The following is a 20,656-nucleotide window of genomic DNA, read 5'->3' as shown; positions in this document are numbered from 1 at the left end:
TTATAGTAGAAAAATTATCTATAGAGGGTGAAACTGTTTTGTAACTGGCTGTAAACATTTTTGAATATATGAATATTTTAACATGGGATTGATTCATTTTTGGAGCCAGCCTCAGGGTGACATTCAAGGAACTGCAGTTTTTGATACTTCGTTAGAGGTTGATGCTCACTCATGACTCACCTCTCCTATGCATTAGCTTAGACTATATTACACTTGTTTTTCCCAAAATGTAATCCACTAATTTTGGTTAATTTATATAATTATATCTATATAAGTTATAAAGTATATATAATTTTGGCCAGAACATATAGTATTAGCTCATTGCATCTCTAATCTTGATACCACTTTTACTGCAGTACTGCAAACAGATGTATTAGATGGATGTTATATTATTTTGAAACCATGCACAGTTCCTTTCCCAGAGAAAGATCAGGATTAATGTTTGGAGCGCATAGAGCATATTAAGACTGCAGTGCTCAGGTGTTCACCAATAGCTAAATGAACATTTTTACCTGTGGAGAATTTAACTAAAGGTGTTGTGCTGTCTCTCTGTCTCTTCTCCCAGCATATCGAGCGTCTGGTGCTGATATCGAGGGTTTGAAATGTGTGTTCTCTGTTTCTTGCTTTCTGGCTTTGCAGCTTAGAATCGCAGCTGATTAATGTGGCAGTGTTAAAGTGGTTTTTCAATGTTCTCTGCAGCACCAAAGGAACTGTTCTGATTGTTTTACATGATTTTTAGTGAAACGCGAGAAGCTAATGTTAATGAAATACAAACAGCATGTTTTCCATCCCTATTCAGGCTTTGCTATATTATGGTGTTGTAGAGATCTGAGTATGACTTTATAGATGCACTGATAGGTCAGCGGAGCAATATAGTATGGAAGCTTGTGCACCATAATGGGATTCATTTCATCTTTAATTTCCCTGACGTAGAAATTGTGACATCCATTTCCTCTGGCAGGTCTGTGTGTGTACGACGCGCTTTATTTTTCCGGCAAGAAAACACACATATCACATAAAAAGATTTAATGACACATGCAATACAGTGCAGTAAAGAATTAAATCCCCTAATACCGTATATTCTAAGCAATATATTCACAAAGCATTTAAAAAATAGATAACGATGTAATAAAAATCTGAATAAACCTCAATAAACAAACTTAAAAGTTTGGATGTTGTGAGAAAACAGAATGCAATAATTTGCAAATCTCATAAACATATTTTTATTTTCAATTAACAAAATAAAACAGTCTAAGAAAAAGATGACCTCATCTTGAACTTGATGGCAGCAGCACAATCAAAAACGTTGGGATAGGGTGATTTCCCACTGTGTAGCATCCCCTCTGCACTCTTAACAGGAAAACGTTCCTTCCTTGTCTGATTGAGAATTCTAGTCCTGTTATTAACCTGTTGCCAGTTAACCTTATTAGCAGCAATATTTCCCTTAATTTTTTCCTCTTAATTGTTTCTTCCTTCCAAATATTCTCATGAAAGAGTAAAAAGTCTCAGTTTAAATATTTAGTGTTCTGGGGTTAATGGAATATGCGTTTATGAGATTTGAAAATCATGCTGCCTTTATCTCCATTTCAAACATTATTCCAAGTGGGGTTTTTTTTGTATTTTATAATGAATAAATTAAAGAAAACGTACAGTATAGTTGGTCAATAGTAGCAATATAATTTGAACAGAAGTAAGCTATGTATTTTTAAAAATTATAGTACAGCTCAGTATGTTTATTAAGGTCTTTTTAAAGACCACACTGGCAGCAGCACATATAAAAAAATGTTTTTATCCTGTTTTAGCTATAAAGCTATATAAAAGTGGACCAGGTGATATAACACCTTTCCTGTGTTAGATCCCTAAGTTCTCAAGTTCCCTGAAAAAGGTCATTTGTAAAAAATATAACTTTTAAGAGAAAGAAAATGTCTCTACTTTAAAAAGATATTTGGATAATTACCTTGTTACATTTCCCTTTACAGTTTACGAATCATCAGTCTGTCAACGCCTGTTGGCAGGCAGGATAACAGGGCACAGAGGAACGATAAGATGAGGGTGATGATGTAGTCTTCAGACATATAATCACTTACATAATAGTGGATCTTTTAGGTCTTCTGCACTTTTCATGCCATAGATTTTTACAGTCTTTCCATAATACACAACTTAATTAACCGCAGAGGCAATATTATGTGATCAATCTTGGCGAGCCGAAGCCTGTCCAGATGGATGGGTGTGATACACTTGGCCAGTTTATTGCTCTGTGTTGCCATAGCAGCAGCAGCAAGGTTGTTATTATTGCTTTCTGCTCAGGCCTTTCAGGTGCCACGATAAATCCAAGATAAAGCTCTGAACAGAAAAATATAAGGGGCCCTTTTTTATGTGTTACTTTAATAATAGATTTACCCAGAAATTTCATTCAAAGCTAATCAGACAAACTCATCGCTGTGTCTGATCCTCTACCAGAGAAATGGATTTCTGCTTCCAGTAATTTGTTTGACATTAATAATTTCAGCAAAGCATGCTGAGCAGTAAATGCATCTTGCTGCTTTTAGATAATAATCTTAATTGAGAGTTCTGGCTTTCTAATGTTCTGTGCAGAAAATAAGACGCCATTAAAAATGAGTCATCGTGTTTGCGCACACAGGCTCTGCAGAGCTCACGTACTTTGTTGTTTTCCATAACTGGTGACAGTTTTTAATTTTTTGGTAGAGATGCTTGAATGGGAATGAGTAATGGAAATCTTTTCTCATGCTGCTCGAACAGTTTCTCAATGGTTCTGCATTAGGGCTGCCACAAACGATTATTTTGATAGTCGACTAGTCACCGATTATTTATGCGATTAGTCGACTAATCAGATCATCATCCACTGGACGTAAAACTACAGCTTATTGCACCAGCAGCATCTGCTCTTATATAACTATCATTAGCTTACAGCTTTAAGCTTTTAAGGTGCTAACTAAAAATAAAGACAAGATGATAGTTTATTCAATTTTAATGAAATTTGCAGATTGTTTCGGTGAAGTTTAATAAACTCCTTGCTATCTAAAATATAACAGGACAACGGAGTATATTCTCCAGCATCTCACACTTCTGATAATCAGCTGTCTGCTTGACGTTTATTCAGCTGTGTAAAAACTATAACTTTAATCTCAGACAAACCGATTTACTCAGGAACAAATAAAATACAAAAAAAAAAAAAAAAGCCAAACAACAACATTTTTAATTTATCTAAGTGACTCATATATATTTAACCTGAGTAGCGAAAGACGGCGGTGGGTTTGAAAACAATTTGCCGGGAGTCCAGTGTTCTCACGGCGCTAGTGACCTAGCCCCCGGCTAGCTATCGAGCTAGTGGGTAACAGACGTCTCCGAAAACGTCGGAGCACTTTTGAAAATATGTGGTGTCCTGATAAACTGAGCCGATATTTGAGGTTTACACAGCTACATTCTCGGCTGAAAATATGTTAAACGTTTATTTTGTGACCCAGAAAGAATAATAAGAGTAATATTAAAACTAACTAGCTGCCGCCATTGTTGGAAACTGAGCTGGGCCGCGCTATGAATTCTGGGACACAGCTGCTTCTTCTTCTTCTTCTTCGGGGTTTAACGGCAGCTGGCATCCTTGTACATGCAGTGCTGCCATCTTCTGTTTCAGTCCGTTATTACACTCTTAAATCCTGCTACTTATTCCTGCGTCTTTTGGGATCTTACAAAGCTTCAAACGACGCGTCGACTATTAAATCAGTCGTCGACGATTTTGATAGTCGACGTAATCGTGACTAGTCGACAAATCGTGGCAGCCCTATTCTGCATATCACGCTGTGCTTGAAGTTTTGTATGGTAGCTACATTTTCGTTGAGTCGTCTTGTGGCTGGATGGCCTCCTTGTTGCATCATTTGAGTTGTCTGTGGCTTTCTGCTGGTGCTGCCCTTGCTTCTGTGCTACCAGTTCAAATTTCTCTCTGTAAGTTAGATTTGTTTCAAGACACGTGTCTTCTTTCTTTTCTATTCTCTTCTCTTCCTTTTCTGTCTGCATTTCTCCGTTCTTTTACTCCCTGTTATCGATTACCCCAATCCCCGCTTCCTGTCCCCACTCCCCACGCCCCGTCCCACCCTGGCAGACATATCCGATTACAAGAACAATAACAATAAAGGCCAAGCTGTGAATCAAAGGGATGATCTCTCCACAGTGACCAATGCCATGACGGGGATGAGCCCCTCTCCATCTCTCTCAGCCTTGTCCAGTCGGGCCGGATCTATTGCCAGTCTGCACGATCGCATCATGTTCAGCCCAGGCAGCGAGGAGGCCATCGAGAGGCTGAAGGTGAGCACAAAACCCAGTTTAACCCCCACCCCAGTCTTACACAGTCAGGAAATAAAACTTCAGTGAGATTCACCAAGCATTTGTTGAGGTTCAGAGTCTTTCTAATTGTGGGCAGATTCAATAAAAAAGTTCAAAAAACCAAATTGGTCTTTTATACTTTTTGCCTTTCTGAGCATTTCCAGTAGATTATAACCAAAAACCTGATTTCCTAAAAACAAATGGGTCTTCAGAAATTCCCAGAGCCCAACAAAATGACCACCAACAGGCTTCCCACGCGCATATTTCTGACCAAAACCCAGACTAAGGCCATTACACACTGAGCATATTGTGAAAATTCTGAATTTTATCGATGCAAACACAGTACACGTTGCATTTTTGCAAAGAATTTGTGGGACGTGTACTCACAGCCCACCACAATGCAACTCAATTCATCAAAGAACAGCAGAACTGGCAACCAGTTCTATTCACAGGTTCACACCGAGCACATGTGACAGACGTGAAAAAGGCTCGAGACGCCGTGGCATCTGTCACACGTGCTCGGTGTGAACCTCATCTGTGAAGAGAATGGGGCTCCACTGGGACACCTACCAATTCTGGTGTTCCCTGGTGAATGCCAATCAAGCTTTTTATGAGCAGTGTAGTTATAATTAAAATGATGCACCAAGGAGGACAAGCAGAGCAGGGTCACCCCAGGCCCCCCTTTATCTGTGTCCCTGGCTCTTTCGACCATTTTAATACTCAATGAAGCTCTACGTTATGGCACAAAGACATTATATTCACACCCTTTTTTACATGCCAACATAAGGTCATCTAATGAAATCACAGATATAGGTCATTTAATTTCTGCTACTTAAAAAAGTAAGCAATTAAGTAAGCTAATAAAATACTGGAATTCTATTGCTTCATTGCTGAATTTGGATGTTTCTTTGCATTAAGTCCAGATATAGTTATTATTTAAATGATTATCACCACACTTTTTTATTTTTTAACGTCAGGAAACAGAGAAAATCATCGCTGAGCTCAATGAGACCTGGGAAGAGAAACTTCGCAGAACAGAAGCCATTAGAATGGAAAGGTAAGACAACCAGATGCTTAGTTTTATTTTAATTTATTTTATTGCATTGTTTAAATTCCTCTTTAAGATTAAACTTTGGAAATACTAAAGATGCCAAAACAGGAACAACATCCTAATAATTCAAGAAAAGAGAAACACAGGAGGATTACAACACACATACAAAAACTTAAATGCTGTAAGATGAGAGAGGTAATATTCAAAGGAAAAAAAGGACAATTTGCAGGAAAATATATTTCTTTAAAAAACAAACTTTTTTTTGTTTTTATGAAAGTTTTATAAAAGTTTTATAAAAAATAAAGAAGTTCTCTAAGGTTAGTAGTAAATATTCAAAGTTTCAAGGACATTAAAGATATTAAAGTCAAAACCTGCAAAAACTAAAGATAAAAAAGCATAAGAAACCTTGGTGTTCTGAGATTAAAGTCACAGGCTGGATAATCTCACCTACACCACAGCGGCCATCAGGAAACGCTGTGTTAACGTTGTGATTCTGGGCTCAAATCAGGAATAACGTCATATTGCACCAAATGCAACCTACTACAGGCTAAGCTATAATCAACAAGAAAACCAAACTGATGTGGCATGTCCTCAGGTTACAGGATTGTAGAAGCAGTGACGTCTAGCTGTGGTTCTGTGATCAGATTGAGCTAATCTGGCAAAGTAACTGTTTGGCCAAAAATAAAAGCTTTCGGTGATCTGAGTATAGAGCAATTGGTGCCACTTCCAGAATAATATTGGGTCTATGCTTTATTTAGGAACATTTCTCATTGAATCAATGTTTAAAAAAAGTATATTTACATTAAAAAAAATATCTCACTTGGTATGCTGATGATATTCGTCAACAGAGAGGCCCTGCTGGCCGAAATGGGTGTAGCAATGCGAGAAGATGGTGGAACAGTTGGTGTGTTCTCTCCAAAGAAGGTAAAAGATGTATTCTACTTCTCCAAAACCACTGTGATATAATCCTTACCGCTTCGATTATTCACTGCTGTGCTTGTTTATTTACCCCCAAAGCCCACTGATAGCCCTAGAAAGCCCGAGCCCGTGTTTATCGACACAGTCGGGCTGTTTTCCCCCAACGAGGTTTGTAGCTCTGAAGTGTTTAAAGTGTCTCCTCTGATGAGTGCTCGAGCCTCGTCGAGGCAGATCAGACGAGAGTTTCACTGTTTCATTAAGTGTTATCCTAAATCTACTTCATTACTCACTTCAAACACTCCCTCACTGCACCGAAGGCAGCCATGGGTGTAAACATGGGGGAAAAGATAATAGCAGTGCCCTAATTTCAGTGATTTATGGCTGCTTGCCTGCAGCCCCAAAACATCTGACTTCATTAAACACTCCATGCTGGGACGCTGTGGGGAGTGACTGCATGGTTTTAACTATTGCTGATTGTTTGATGTTTCTTACTGGGAGAGCTTGTATTTCAGACCACCTGTTGTGCACAGCTGACATATGTTATAATGTAAATAACATATGGATGTTGAATGACTCATGCATATTGCTTACCGAAAGTTAACAGTGAAATATTCCCCGTTCTGTGTCAGACGCCTCATTTGGTGAACCTCAACGAGGACCCTCTGATGTCTGAGTGCCTGCTGTACTATATCAAAGACGGGATCACCAGGTTAGAGGCTGACATTTTACAGTGTAATAAGAGGAAGGTGGTTCTCACCCTGAGAGGACAAAACCACTGCAGGGGAGACCAGGAGAAAATGCAATGTAAACAAATGTGATTTATGTAGAAAGTAAAGTCTGCTGAAGCTGTCATGATGACCTTTATTTAATTAAAACCCCACTTGGATCCTTTTTATTATTAGATGCCTCCCATATTATTGCGAATGACTCATAAAAAGTGTGGGGTCAGCTTATGATGAGGGCACACCAGAAAAAGTTTAAGAACTGCTGTATTAGAACGATACTGATTAAAAAAAGGACATTGTTTTTATGCTAATCTAACTTCAAGAGACAACAGGCCTGCATTGTAAACATGTTCTCATCACATGGCGTCATATAATGTTGTGTCAGATGCCTGTGCCTCACTGGCACTAAATGTTCTCCGCCAGCGGCCCAAATGTGGCTACATAGGCCACCGAGAGATAGTGATCCCCATTTAGAGACCCACATTTTCCACAGAAGGTTGGTCACAGGTTTATCAGCCAGGAGATTGTGGTTTGTCGCCCATTTTGACCCTTGTATTGTATTTAGTACTTGTTTTTTTTCACTACATACACTGATTTATATCATAAATGAATATATTCATATACATAAACTGTATATGAAAGATGGACATGCCATAAAGCTGTAATGGTTTTAATAGGCAGTAAGTGGATGAGAATTCCTGTAGTTGTTAAAAAGAAAAGGCGTATTTCTTGGTCCCTGTCCTCAGTGAACACCTTCCTGATGAGATTATGGGCTTAGATGCTAGCTTCAATTAGCCACTATGTGATTGTACTCTGTCACACTGATGTGATTTCAAAAGGAGAAGTAGCAGAAGTGTCGCTCTTCAGAAATCACCGCCTGGTTACTAAAAGAAATTCACTCAGCTTGATGTGAGCAGCTTCCTGCCAGAATTCTTTTTTTTTCTATGGATTCATCAGCCAAAGTAAAGGTATGGCTGGCTAATGATGTAGCCCAGCTAAGGAGGAGGCCATCAGTGATTACTTCCTGTGACACTGTCACCACCATGAGCCTCTTGTCACGGTGGATGGACGCTTTCTTCTGCACAGTGATACGATCTGATGGTGTAGCTTTGAACTGTTCACAGTAACGTTTGTGAATTTTTAAAGTAACCAGGTCATGATTTCCGAAAACAAACATTGTTACTGTGTTTTGGGATTGGGGTTTGGTTTCAGGTGCTTTCAGCACATCTGTATAGCCCAACAATTTAGATGAATAAAAAGCACGACATGCAGGAGGAAAAAGACTACATTTGATTTTGAGGTGAACTGTCCCTTTAAATGAAAAAGGACTAAATGTTACATAGATGAAGTGTGTTATTAACTTGCTTTTATATATATTCATACTAACTTTTATGTATTTTAGGGTCGGTCGTTTAGATGCCAGCAGTCGCCAGGATATAGTCCTCAGTGGTCACTTCATAAAGGACGAGCACTGCACCTTCACTAGTTCTACTGGCCCAATGGGAGAAAGTGAGACTTGTATCTGTGCACATCAAAGTTAAATATTGCTGAAATGTTGTCAGCAAAGCCTCATATGGAATTTTCTTTTCCTGAGCAGCAGTAATCCTTGAGCCTTGTGAAGGAGCTGAGACATACGTTAATGGAAAGAGGGTGACAGAACCCACTGTTCTGAAATCAGGTAGGTGCAACCTGTGCCATAACTAGCACAAACATTATATGCATAGATGTTGTACTTGTACTCTCTGATCTGATGTGATGCCCTTGCAGGAAATCGCATCATCCTGGGGAAGAGCCACGTCTTCCGTTTTAACCACCCTGTACAGGCCCGGGCTGACAGGGATAAGAACCCATGTGCCGAAACCCCTGTTGAGCCTGTGGACTGGGCCTTCGCTCAGAGGGAGCTGTTGGAGAAACAGGGCATTGACATGAAGCAAGAAATGGAACAGAGGTACGCCTTCAGGAATAAAGATACAGTAAAAGTCCATTTCTGGAACTTAAGGTAACAGTTAGTATAAAAAAAGGACCAGGTTTGCACCAATTCTTCTAGATTTTGCTATACCTATTGCAAGGTGCAATAAGGAAACAGTTTGTCCCAATGCACAGATAAACTGAATAAAATGTGTATTTTTATTCTTAGAGTAGATTTGAATGATTGATTGTCGTTCCTATCTTTCCTGTTTTACGTCAGAAATCAATCCCTGTCTATAAATAGTTCTGTCGTCTCCTCAGCCTGCTCATTTTTGTTTGCTCTGTTTGTTCCTGCCACATTTTTGTGCTTTGGATTACGTTGTTTCCACATGTTTTGGATCTTCTTTTTTTCTTTTGGACTTTGTTCTAATTTGGGCTCAGCAGTTAAGCTTGTGTCTTAATTTAACAGTCTTCGAGGGTACCACTCCAGAGACCCGCAGCTATTTCTAAAACTGCATTCAGTTACTTTTTAATATTTTCTGAGTCTGAGACTTCTGAGCAATTTATGAGCCAGTCTTCATGTATTAGAGAAAAAGCATCAGATAAAGCAGTGAGGTTAAAAACAGTGTAACCATGGACTCTTACATGGTGTGCATAATCTATATAGCTTTATCCCCACTGTTGCTACTGGCTGCTTTGTAACCCACCTCCAATCCAGTTCCTCATTTTAATGCTCAAATCAAAGTCATATATATCTACTGTCATTAAAGTCTGATCTTTTCTGTGCTGGGGTCCTGCATTCAGGAAAGGTGGAGAAGTCAGGACATAACTTCCATATCTCCAAATGTAGATGACTACAGATGGAGTGAGAATTTGCTTTTGTGGTCCTGTGACCGAAGTTGCCACTTTACCCAAGCCTGAGGCTTCTTTCTCAGTATCAATGGCTTAAAAACACACAGTGAGGTAGGGCATCACCCACCTACATCAAGTCTTTTTTGTTCACTTTGTTTTTTTGTCCTCAGGCTGCAGGAGCTGGAAGATCAGTATCGCAAAGAAAGAGAGGAGGCCAGCAACCTTCTAGAGCAGCAAAGACTGGTATGGTAATGAGAGTTCAGCTTTGACTGCTATCAGCAGTAATCATTAAAGTAAAACCAACAAAAAAATCTATCTGAACTGTCTTACACACAGATGTAGCTGCAGTTTGTATATTTCAGTATTGGTATCTACTGTTTATATTATATAAACTGTATTATCAGTGAGCAGATTTACAGAAAATACCAAATAAAAAAATTATGATGGTGTTTTCAGATCAAATGTGAAGCAAAGTTCACCTTACTGGAATTTCTAGGCAATTTTGCAACTCACAAATATTACTCAGCAGGAGAAAGAACCGATACCTGGGATTACATAACAGACACATTTGCACAGTATGCACAGTTGTACGCCGCGACACATTTTTCCGCGCTTTAAGTCTAAATGCAGTTTTTTGGGGCCTTTCATTTCACCAGTTATTAATGATTAATTCAACGTGAATGGCTTGTTCATGTATTTAAAACTTTAATTATAAATTATTAGGATTATGAAAGCAAGCTGGAGGCTCTTCAGAAGCAAGTGGACCGTTATAACCCAGAAGGCCCTGAAGAAGAGGAGGAACCGGAAGAAGAAGGTAAAAACAATTAATACAAAGACACATTTATAAATCTATATTAGGGATAATCATACCTTCATCGAGTCCTCTTTCTGGCCTACAGTGCAGTGGACGGAGAGGGAAAGAGAGCTGGCTGTGTGGAGTTTCCGTAAATGGCGATGCTACCAGTTCACCTCGCTGCGTGATCTCTTATGGGGAAATGCCATCTTCCTGAAGGAGGCTAATGCGATCAGTGTCGAACTTAAGAAGAAGGTTAGAAATGTCATTTAGACTGATGAATATATCCACAGGTCTACGCTGTGAAATGGCTCTTTGAGCATACTCGTTCTTCCCCTGCAGGTGCAGTTCCAGTTTGTGTTGCTGACAGACACTCTTTACTCCCCCCTGCCTCCTGACCTGTTGCCCCCAGAGGCAACTAAAGACAGAGAGAAGCGACAATTCCCACGTACTATCGTGGCAGTGGAGGTGCAAGATCAGAAGAATGGAGCAACTCACTATTGGACATTAGAAAAACTAAGGTGGCTGAACATGCACGCAAGTCTTTGATGAACAAAATCTTAAACTTATCTTGGTAATCAAAAATTCATTAAGTGTCGCACTGAAACTCTTGTTTTAGTGCTCTTCAGTTTGTAAGTCAGTTTCTTTTATTGCAAACATTCGCTTCAATAATTGCACTTCCAAATTAAAAATATCTACCAACCTAATATCGAACAGCAATAAAAAAAGAGCCATGCTTCAGTGTCTTCCTCAGTGCTATTTTATTTCTTCCAAGCTGTTTACTTTTACTCATTAACACCCTGCTCTGTTTCTTTTTTATGTCTTCATTGTTGGTGCTTTCTGCAGGCAGAGGCTAGATCTGATGAGAGAAATGTATGATCGTGCTGCTGATGTGCCCAACAGTACTGTGGAGGACTGTGAAAATGTGATGACGGGAGGTGACCCCTTTTACGATCGCTTCCCCTGGTTCCGCCTGGTTGGCAGGTAAATACTGAGTCCAACACATCGGGACAGGAATAAGAAATACAGAGGCCAAAAAGACCAGTATTAGCCATAGCTATCAGAAATTTAGGATATAGGGAGGCTGCTGTCCACTTTTCCACTTGCAGGACGTCGTTCCTGAGAGTTAAAGTTCCAGGCACTTGGGTTGGAAATGCGGCTTTACTGTGTGTGGAGTGTACTCCGAAATGATGGGGACACCTGCATTAATTATCTGCAGTTCATTCAGTCTGGTGTCCCTACTTGTCAAACTTTGTATTTCAGCCACTATAAAACCTGCCAGTACAAACTGAAGTAACTGTATCAAATACATTTGATAACAATACATCCCAGCTAATGACAGAGCTTTCTACATCAATGGGAAAATCATCTATGCAAGATTTGAGAAAAACATTTCGTCAGCCCTCCTACTCAAAACCTGTTGTTTCTTTCTTTTCCACCTTGGCACATGGCCTCCCAGTGTCTCTCTCTCGCTCTCGCTCTCTCACTTGCACCTGTTATGTAATATTAAGCGTCTCACTCCAGCCTTTAATGTTATTCAGCTCCTGCAAGACATGGAAACATTGGAAACTGTGCCCTTGAGCTGTTCTTTTTCAGGTTTTCAATCTGTCTGTCCATATTATAAAGGTGAAAGCAGGTGTATATTTATCCAGATGCACAACATTTGATGTTTTCAATGCTTTTAATAGTTTACTGCTATTTTATACTATATCCTTTACACTTGCAGTTTAAAAAATTTAAAAAATGTAGCTGCTGTCGAGAACTGATGGGTTGAATTAATGCATAACTATATACAAGCTCACTTTGTACATATGTGGCTGATGTGATAACTCAAAGTGACTGGCCATTTTCAAATGAAATCTGTATGACGTTTAATTTCTGTCATTACCTTTAGATGCAATTAAGCAAGCCCGTGAGCAAATGATCTTATTTCACACACATAAATATTCACTGCCAAAGCTCAGTTGCAGCATATAGAGTACCATTACAGTAATCCAGTGATTGCTGGGAGTAAATCCAACTGTAACAAGTGCCTGTTAACAGGTTGGTCACCAGAATTCATTTTGTGAGCAAATATGGTGTCAAACAGCACTGTCTACAGCAGGAGTGGGGGCACTCCAGGGCTCAGTGGCCGGTGTCCTGCAGGTTATAGATATCACCCTGGGTCAACACACCTGAATCAAATGATTAGTTCATTATCAGCCTCTGGAGAACTTCAAGACATGTTGAGGAGGTAATTTAGCCATTTAAATCAGCTGTGCTGGATAAAGGACACATCTAAAACCTGGACACTGGCCCTTGAGGACTGGAGTTGGACTCCCTCGGTCTATAGAACTGAAGCTGTCATTTAAGGAGGTTCTTTGCATGTGATCCCTTAAAAAGTGATCAATCATGGGACAGAGCTCCTTTGATGATTGGCTCACTTGGCATGATTAACTTTGGTTCCTTCCCCTGCTCACTTTTTTTTAACAGTTTAGATTACAGTTACCTGCAAGAGCGCGCATTCCTTGAATTGCCTTCTTTACATTTTATTCATCTTAGCCTCTTCTTTTAATACGCATGTGTAAAAATCTGTACTTAAAACAGTAAATTTGAATTCCCCTGACACTCACCAAGCAGAAACTTACATGTGCGGTTAAATCTGCGCATGAGGACTGGGCAAATTACAGTGAATACCTGTGTAGGTGAAATAATACTTGTTTTTGACATCTATATCCCACGATCAGCACAACATTTGTAGCTTTCTGCAGTCTCCCATCTGTCTTCTCTTTCTCTGCTCTTTGCTCAACACTGAAACAAACAATAAAAGCTGTTTCTGACTCAGAGGGAAGAAGGTTTTCTCCTGTGGATCAGTGCGTCCCTTCTCTCTAACTGTACTAACCTAGTTCCCATGTCTCTGGCTGCACCAGAAATCCCATTTTCAACACATGCATGAGCGAGCGCATGAGTGACCCCACCCCATCCCCGACCCTTTCCACCTCTGAAATTACTGAGCTGGCTGACTCGCAGCGGGAGGGTCGCGGGGAGGAGGAGTTGGAGGATTTGGACGACCTGGACGATGATATCTTTTTGGACGACCCGAGCTCCGAGCTCGGGGTAGAGGATGATGATGATGATGATGATGATGATGATGAGAGAGAGCTCTGCCGAGGCTCCAGCGAAGGCCTGGATCCCTTTTACGACCGCTCACCATTATTCAGTGTAGTGGGAAGGTTGGTGAGGTTTCAGGAGCATGCTGATGGAGGAAACTAGCTCTTTCACGCTGAGATGCAAGGTCCCTTTCCCTTGGCAAACATCAGGGTAGATGGAACAGTATTCTTGGAAAAGCAGTGAATAATAGCGTGTATATCTTCACATAGCCCTCCTTGAGTTGTGGGCTGGGCATGCATAAATACACAAAATATAACCATAGTGTGCTTTGTTATTTTATGTGGCAAACATGAGGTGTGATCTTAAAGTGATTCTCTCCATAAAAATTAAAAAGCAAAGCATACCTAAGTTGATTTTTGCCAAACACCCCTGTAAGGTTATCTCTTTGTGCACCTCTGGATAGCTTCCAGCATGACAGCAATGTTTATATGACCAAGACTGTCTTTATTTGGCCCAAAACCACAGTTCAGCTTGTTCTCAGATGCCACTGGATGTTAAAGTAAAACTGTGCATTTCCAGTCAGTGCACTGTATTTTGTGAATTTGACATTTTGAAGCTACATTATTTGCATTTTGGCAGCTGCTATGTTGTTTATTTGGACCCCATAGTGATCATATCGGAGGTTGTAATGCTTGAATTCATCAAAATTGGTACAGAAATTTATTGGATGGTCTTTATCACAGAGGTCAACATTAAAATAGCATTTTAACATGGGAGTCAGTAGGGATTGACTTGCTTTTGGAATCAGGATAAGTGGTTACTAGTGGAACCGCAGGCTTGGCCCTTGGATGCTGGCTCATGTTTTCAGCCCTGCAGCATCTCCTAATCCAGGAGACTGACTTAGTTCTTGGACACTCTTCCACTGAAAAAAGCTCTTTGGTCGTTGGGTTGTAGATAGAGATCCAGCTCTCTTTATTAAGGATAATCCTGAACATGAACGTAGTGACCTAATTTTCATAAAGTCCATGGCAAATCTTCAGGTGAAAGTGGTCATCCATCAGCCATCCAAAGAGTGATTCAAATAGACGCTACACTGCCAGCACTCTAAGGTTACACAAGGAGATGACCTTGAAGGGGAAATTAGTCAAACTGAAGTCTTCTCCAAATTACTGTCCACCTCAGAGATCTGCTGGTTCAGTGTTAACACTGGCATGAAGCATTTCAGTTGGAAAGCTGCAACCGAAATTTGGAAAACAACTTTTCCTACATTTTTTTTAATTGTGGTATTTCCTTTTACTGATTTCCTTAAACACTTGCTTACACTTGCTCAAAGTCAAACCAGACCCTTTAGTGTCTTGCCTTAGCTGTCACAGTATCTCTAAATCTTGAGCTGAAAATGTTGAGTACCACACCATGCGGACACTGGAGTAGACATTTCTGGACTTTAAGGTCCATCTTTTCCTTTTTATCTTTAATCTCTCTTTCAACTAAATGCTTATTTTTCTTTGCTTTTGGAGTGGGGGTATACAGTGGCTCGATGCGTCTCACTCTTACTTAAGTTCTTCTTAAATTCAGTCCAGAGTGGGTCCATGTACGCTTCTTGTTTCTATGCAGTGCTGACGCTGAACGGCTGTTTGAGGTGTATGTCAAATCATAGTGGCTTATAAAAAAGAAAAAGGACTTTTGACTCCCCAAAGCACTGATGCAGCTCAAGAAGTAGATAGAGGTCTGATGTGCATAGTAAGAGGAACAAACAGCGAAATGTTCTCACCGTGCTGTGAAACCTGAATACAGTTGAAAGAATCTGAAAATTTTTGAGCTAAGTGGTGTTCGAACAAAGACTCAAAATCTCAAGATGAAAGAGCTGGTTTCTGCAGCAGCTGTCTCTTTTAGGCATGCCAGAGCACAAGTCTTTTCATTTTGACCTTCTTTTTTTTTTTGTCGGTTTTTACGTGAATACGTCTGATGATGAACTCGTACCCCTATTTTGTACAAATTACCACTCCGGCCCAGGAGGTGCACTTTGATTTCTGATGTCATTCGTTGGTTTTTGATGTAGCATACAGTCTATGAAGCTGTTGGCAGTTTTGATTCAAGCTGAGCCATGTTCCGTATGATGATTTCTGTTCCATTTGCTTTTGATTCCTTTTGAGTCAAAAAGTTGAAAGCATTTTTGTTCACCTTTTTTGTCCTGAGCATGCCTTATTTGCACCTCACCAATCTTGTCATAAGCCTGTCCTTTTTTACGCTGTCCACCCTTAAATGTCTATCCCTATTGGCTTGTGAAAAATGTGGATCAGTTATTCTATTATTTTTAAGAAAAGCATTTCTAATGCAGCTGTTCCCAAATTTCTATTCTCAAAGAAACATAGTCTGTAGCAAAGTGCTTTAAGTTCTCAGTTTGGCTTTATACATTATATAGAGTCATTGTCATGATAGCATGTGATCATAAAGCAATGCATTAAAATGAATTCATTGCTTACGACGAAAACATCTGCTATCCAGCAAAGTCTTGAGCTGGGTTCTAATTTTTAAAGTTAATAAAAAGAATTGAAAGTTTAGCCTTACATACATGCTCCTTAGCCTCACTATCCTTCATCAGTACAACTCAAAAGTTTAGGGTTATTGCATGTGACCCATTATTGACCTGATTATATAGTCATTATTGGATGATAAGGATAAGCCCACTCCAAAGCAATAGTAAAGGGCAGCCATGGCCGTCGCAAGAGCAGTCCCAGCTTCTGTTTGGTTGCTTTGCAGTTCTGTGTTCTGTTGTCCAGTCCAGTGATTTTTATCAAATGTGGCACGTCTCCTTGGTCTGGTTCTTGTTAATGCTTTTTTTCCCCTTTTATTCTCTCTTTGGCTTCCCATGCAGGGCTTTTGTTTATCTGAGTAATCTGCTGTACCCGGTTCCGCTCGTCCATCGCGTGGCCATTGTCAGTGAGAAGGGAGAGGTAAAGGGCTTCCTTAGGGTGGCAGTACAGGCCATATCAGGTAAGGCTCAAATCCTCAGACTCACGATTGTTGAAGCGATTGACGGGACAAGCTGTGTGTGATTTCTGGAGGGAGTGAGGTGAAGGTTCTTTGTGTTTCCCTCCAGCTGATGAGGAGGCTCCCGACTACGGCTCCGGAGTGAGGCAGTCGGGCACTGCCAAAATCTCCTTTGAGGATCAGCAGTATGAAAAGGTAGTGAAAAACACACTATAATTATTACAGTTAGTTTTCACAGTGTAGGATTTACTTCTGTATACAGTTGCCGTCACAATTTTTGTGATTTTAGGTGTTTACAAAAAGAGTTGAATTACACGCTGTTCTAAGGCTTCTTAACATTTGTAACATTTTTGTAGAACTCGATGTACCCTCTCAATAGATTTAGGGTTTTCTGGCCATACAAACATGCTGGTCAGTGGCTTTGACCAATCACTTATCTCGAATGTAAAGAAAGGATCCTGCCATCATACAGCGCTGTGTCACCAGTGTAGACGTTTACTTCACTCAGATGGCACCAAACTGTTACTTTTGCTAATATTCCTGCCTTCTCTCCAACTGATAGATGTATTTTGTATTTTTTTTTCAATTTTAGAAGAACTTCTTTTACCATTTAAGTTTCCTTTGATGCATTTTCTGTATTTATAGAAACAGCCTCCAAGTACAAGGGCCAAACTCTGAATCATCTCCAGACCTTTTATCCACTTATTTTATGAAGAAATTACCAAGAAATAACCCATACCCGTCATTAAAATTGCCTTTGAGAGAATTCCAACTACATCTGAAATATGTGACTATATTTAGAAATGTGTTATTTCTCTACAATGAATGCAATAGTGGCGCTCAAATGAAGAGGGAAATGCAAAATAAAGCCCTCGTTATCATATACAATAAGTGAAAAATGTTTTGGTAGACAACTAAATGAGTAAATGATGTAACTGTTTAAAAATCTGAGGACTGTTCACCACTCTGCTGTGCTCCTGTAGTTCCAGTCAGAGTCCTGCTCTGTAGGACTGTCCCACACTGGGATTTCTCAGGAGGAGCTTCGGATCGTGGAGGGAGAAGGGCAGAACGCAGAAATGGGGCCGTCAGCTGATGAAGTCAACAACAACACATGTGCGGGTAATCGTATTTTACGAGTGAATGGACACATGTTCTGCGTGTTTGCTTGTGTGTGTATGTGTGTGTATGTGTGTGTGTGGTCTCCTTTTTGGCTCAGCAGACTGAAAATTCACAGGAAAGACTTTAAAAGAAATTATGTTAGATAGGCTTGGATTTAGAGGGCAGACAATGGCAAACGGTGGCTCATGTGGAAGACGTATAAATTAGCCCAAATGCTTGTCTCCAATTTCTTGGTAACTCCAGTCCATTCCTGGTCTGTTCCAGTAGAATTTATTGACAGTCAGCTCAGCATCTACCTGGAATGCAACCTACCCAACAAAAACATTAAAAAGAAGTGTCTAAACATCACTGAGATCTGTTAATGAGTAAAAATGTGAAAAACTTGTCTTTTGAAGTCTTTGAAAACACATTTCTTTACTCCTAAAGAAAATTTACTACTAAATGTGGTTGAAATCTAAAAGTGGTTGAAGTCCTCACCGACCTCCCCTCAGACAACCAGGAGATTTGAACCCAGATGCTTCTTGCTCTTTTTTTATTAACACTAATGAGATCATCTAATGGTCAGAATGATGCTGTAAAGTATTCTGCGCCAGACATTTTACAAATAAAAAAGATGCAAAAAACAATCAAAAAAGCAAAAACACCCACTAAATCTAATAAAAACACACAAAGGAGTAAAAGGAGAGGCCTTTTTAAACAGCAGGGATTTATATAACATCCATACAGTGTTATACAATCTTGCAGTGTCTTTCACCTCACGTACATGTATGCAGTATTTACCAAAGTCAAAGTGTAGAATGAACAGTGTCTGAATTTCTTGATCAATAAAATAGATCACTCTAAGTAGATTGATGATTTATTCATTGCCTTTAGATCAAAAAACTAGAATATCAACACTGAAAAGTCAAGACCCTTGCTACTGGGAAACCTTTAGGTTGTCCAATATCCTCGAATAACAAAGCTTAATCTTTAAAAATTAAACATGAAGGTCACGCCCACCAACCAGATTTAGGTTAGGAAAGAACTTTCATGGATGTCTAGTCTAGTTTCCAACCTGCGTTTATTTTTCTTTTTTCCTTTTTCTTTTTTGTGGTTCCTTGCAGCTGGATCAGATGAGGTGGAGAATCCACTGAAGCCTGGTCTGGATGGAGCACTCGATACAACTCTGGAACATCTCAGGATCGGTAATATTTTTACCTTCAGAGTGACTGTCCTGCAGGCCTCCAGCATCTCTGCGGAATATGCCGACATCTTCTGCCAGTTCAAGTAAATTGCTCTTCACAATATTTCCGCTGGAGATTTGTGATCGTTGGTGTTCTTTTTACTGTTTTACATGCAAACTTTGCATTGATTACTTTGTCTTTAGCTTCATCCACCGCCATGATGAGGCCTTCTCCACTGAACCCCTAAAAAACACAGGCCGCGGCCCTCCTCTCGGCTTCTACCATGTGCAGAACGTAAGAAGAGTCGGCTTGTGTCCTGCACAGCTTTATGCATTGTTCTGTATTTAAGAGTTTAGGCACTAAAATGGACTGTTTTTGTTTTTGTAGATTGCTGTTGAGGTTACTAGATCATTCGTGGACTACATCAAGACTCAGCCAATTGTGTTTGAAGTCTTTGGCCACTACCAGAAGCAGCCTTTTCTTCCTCTTTGTAAAGATGTCATGAGGTACTGTGTTTGCTTATAGCATTTACTGCATTTATACACATACTATGATGAATATGCTTGCAATTCTTTATATTCATACGTAACTGTGTGTTGTGACACCCAGTCCACTACGCCCCTGCAGGAGACAGTTTCCACGAGTGATGCCTCTCTCCAAACCAGGTAAATAAGATGCTCTGCTCGTGTCTTATCATTTATTTTTGTTGTATTGCTGTGGTACTCGTCTGCTTGCAAGTCGTATCATCTCAGCTTCATGTTGTTGGGTGCGAGCAGTGGATCCTGACGCCTCGTCGGACCGGGAGAAATCGCTGGAGCTCATCCGATACTTGGTCCCAGATGTGTTCAATGGGTCACTGGTGGACTCGCTGTCAGGCCACGCTCTGTCTGCCGCTGGCTTAGCTGCTTCCTTCCTGCTGGAAGGAAACGAGCAAGCTCAGCTGCCAGCTCCACCCATCTCTATCTGTTCAGTTATTAAAGCTCAGAAGCCGGGTTGGTCACTGATCGGTCAGATCCAAGAGAATCCTGCAAGTGGAAACCCTTTTTTATATCGAGTGTTTTTCTTGGTGTGACTTAAATGAGCCAAGTGCATTTTAAAAGCACTAAAAGTATCTCTTCCAGCTCTAAGGTTTTGTGACTGAGTCGCCTCATAGATGAAGCACTAACACAAATATTCAGTGTCAGTTACTAGTTGCTACTTGCTGTGTAGTAAAACTCAAGTTAATCGATATAAAAGGGGAGTTTTCATGTGTCAGGATTCTGCAGTTGGATTGGCTCTCTTGTACTGTGTGTTCACTGTTATGTGGTGCGTTCTCCTTGCAGTTCCCTCTTTGAGCTCCTCTTGATTGGATCACAGTGCCTTTCTTCTATATTAGTCTGCCACGAATGAAACTCTCTCCGATGGGAATGTTAACTATAATGTACATTGTGGTGCATATGCATGTATAACACACCTGAGATTTATCAATCCCTGGGAGTAAATTCACATGTTATAATAGGAAAGCAATCAATCCAAGGAGGTAGAAAACAAACAGATGAAGAATTAAATGCAGCAAAAAGGCAACCATTTTACAGGCTACAAATTTGTCTCACCTACTTTTAACCTGTAACAGTACAGATATTTAAAGCAGTATATGTCTATCTGTAGTGTCACATCAGTTTTGAGCTGGCTACATTTTTAAAAACATTTTAATGAACAGCTAAAAACT

The 20,656-nt window shown here is 40.0% G+C and overlaps 1 protein-coding gene across 20 annotated transcripts in view; it reads left to right on the top strand.

The window, feature by feature from the left end:
• The window catches only part of kif1aa (kinesin family member 1Aa), a 48,336-nt gene that overhangs the window by 17,303 nt on the left and 10,377 nt on the right, over nucleotides 1-20,656 (top strand). For 3 of the 20 annotated variants that reach the window (XM_076879781.1, XM_076879779.1, XM_012919553.2), the window contains exons 14-34: nucleotides 566-604; nucleotides 4,118-4,320; nucleotides 5,316-5,395; nucleotides 6,238-6,313; nucleotides 6,937-7,016; nucleotides 8,435-8,541; nucleotides 8,630-8,710; nucleotides 8,800-8,980; nucleotides 9,963-10,035; nucleotides 10,516-10,606; nucleotides 10,692-10,840; nucleotides 10,928-11,106; nucleotides 11,432-11,569; nucleotides 13,495-13,797; nucleotides 16,551-16,669; nucleotides 16,755-16,861; nucleotides 17,650-17,779; nucleotides 18,889-19,051; nucleotides 19,152-19,242; nucleotides 19,336-19,454; nucleotides 19,558-19,613. In XM_076879781.1, coding sequence (XP_076735896.1) covers nucleotides 566-604; nucleotides 4,118-4,320; nucleotides 5,316-5,395; nucleotides 6,238-6,313; nucleotides 6,937-7,016; nucleotides 8,435-8,541; nucleotides 8,630-8,710; nucleotides 8,800-8,980; nucleotides 9,963-10,035; nucleotides 10,516-10,606; nucleotides 10,692-10,840; nucleotides 10,928-11,106; nucleotides 11,432-11,569; nucleotides 13,495-13,797; nucleotides 16,551-16,669; nucleotides 16,755-16,861; nucleotides 17,650-17,779; nucleotides 18,889-19,051; nucleotides 19,152-19,242; nucleotides 19,336-19,454; nucleotides 19,558-19,613 — 2,565 coding nt within the window. Of the gene's footprint in view, nucleotides 1-565; nucleotides 605-4,117; nucleotides 4,321-5,315; nucleotides 5,396-6,237; nucleotides 6,314-6,936; nucleotides 7,017-8,434; nucleotides 8,542-8,629; nucleotides 8,711-8,799; nucleotides 8,981-9,962; nucleotides 10,036-10,515; nucleotides 10,607-10,691; nucleotides 10,841-10,927; nucleotides 11,107-11,431; nucleotides 11,570-13,494; nucleotides 13,798-16,550; nucleotides 16,670-16,754; nucleotides 16,862-17,649; nucleotides 17,780-18,888; nucleotides 19,052-19,151; nucleotides 19,243-19,335; nucleotides 19,455-19,557; nucleotides 19,614-19,724; nucleotides 19,941-20,656 lie in introns of all 20 variants that reach the window. The other 17 variants (XM_076879791.1, XM_076879790.1, XM_076879789.1 and 14 more) reach the window with 12 other exon arrangements.

This window comes from Maylandia zebra, linkage group LG23, assembly GCF_041146795.1.
Source record: "Maylandia zebra isolate NMK-2024a linkage group LG23, Mzebra_GT3a, whole genome shotgun sequence".
Lineage (NCBI taxonomy): Eukaryota > Metazoa > Chordata > Actinopteri > Cichliformes > Cichlidae > Maylandia > Maylandia zebra.
The sequence above is the reverse complement of the archived record's forward strand: the minus strand, read 5'-3'. Positions and strand labels throughout refer to the sequence as shown.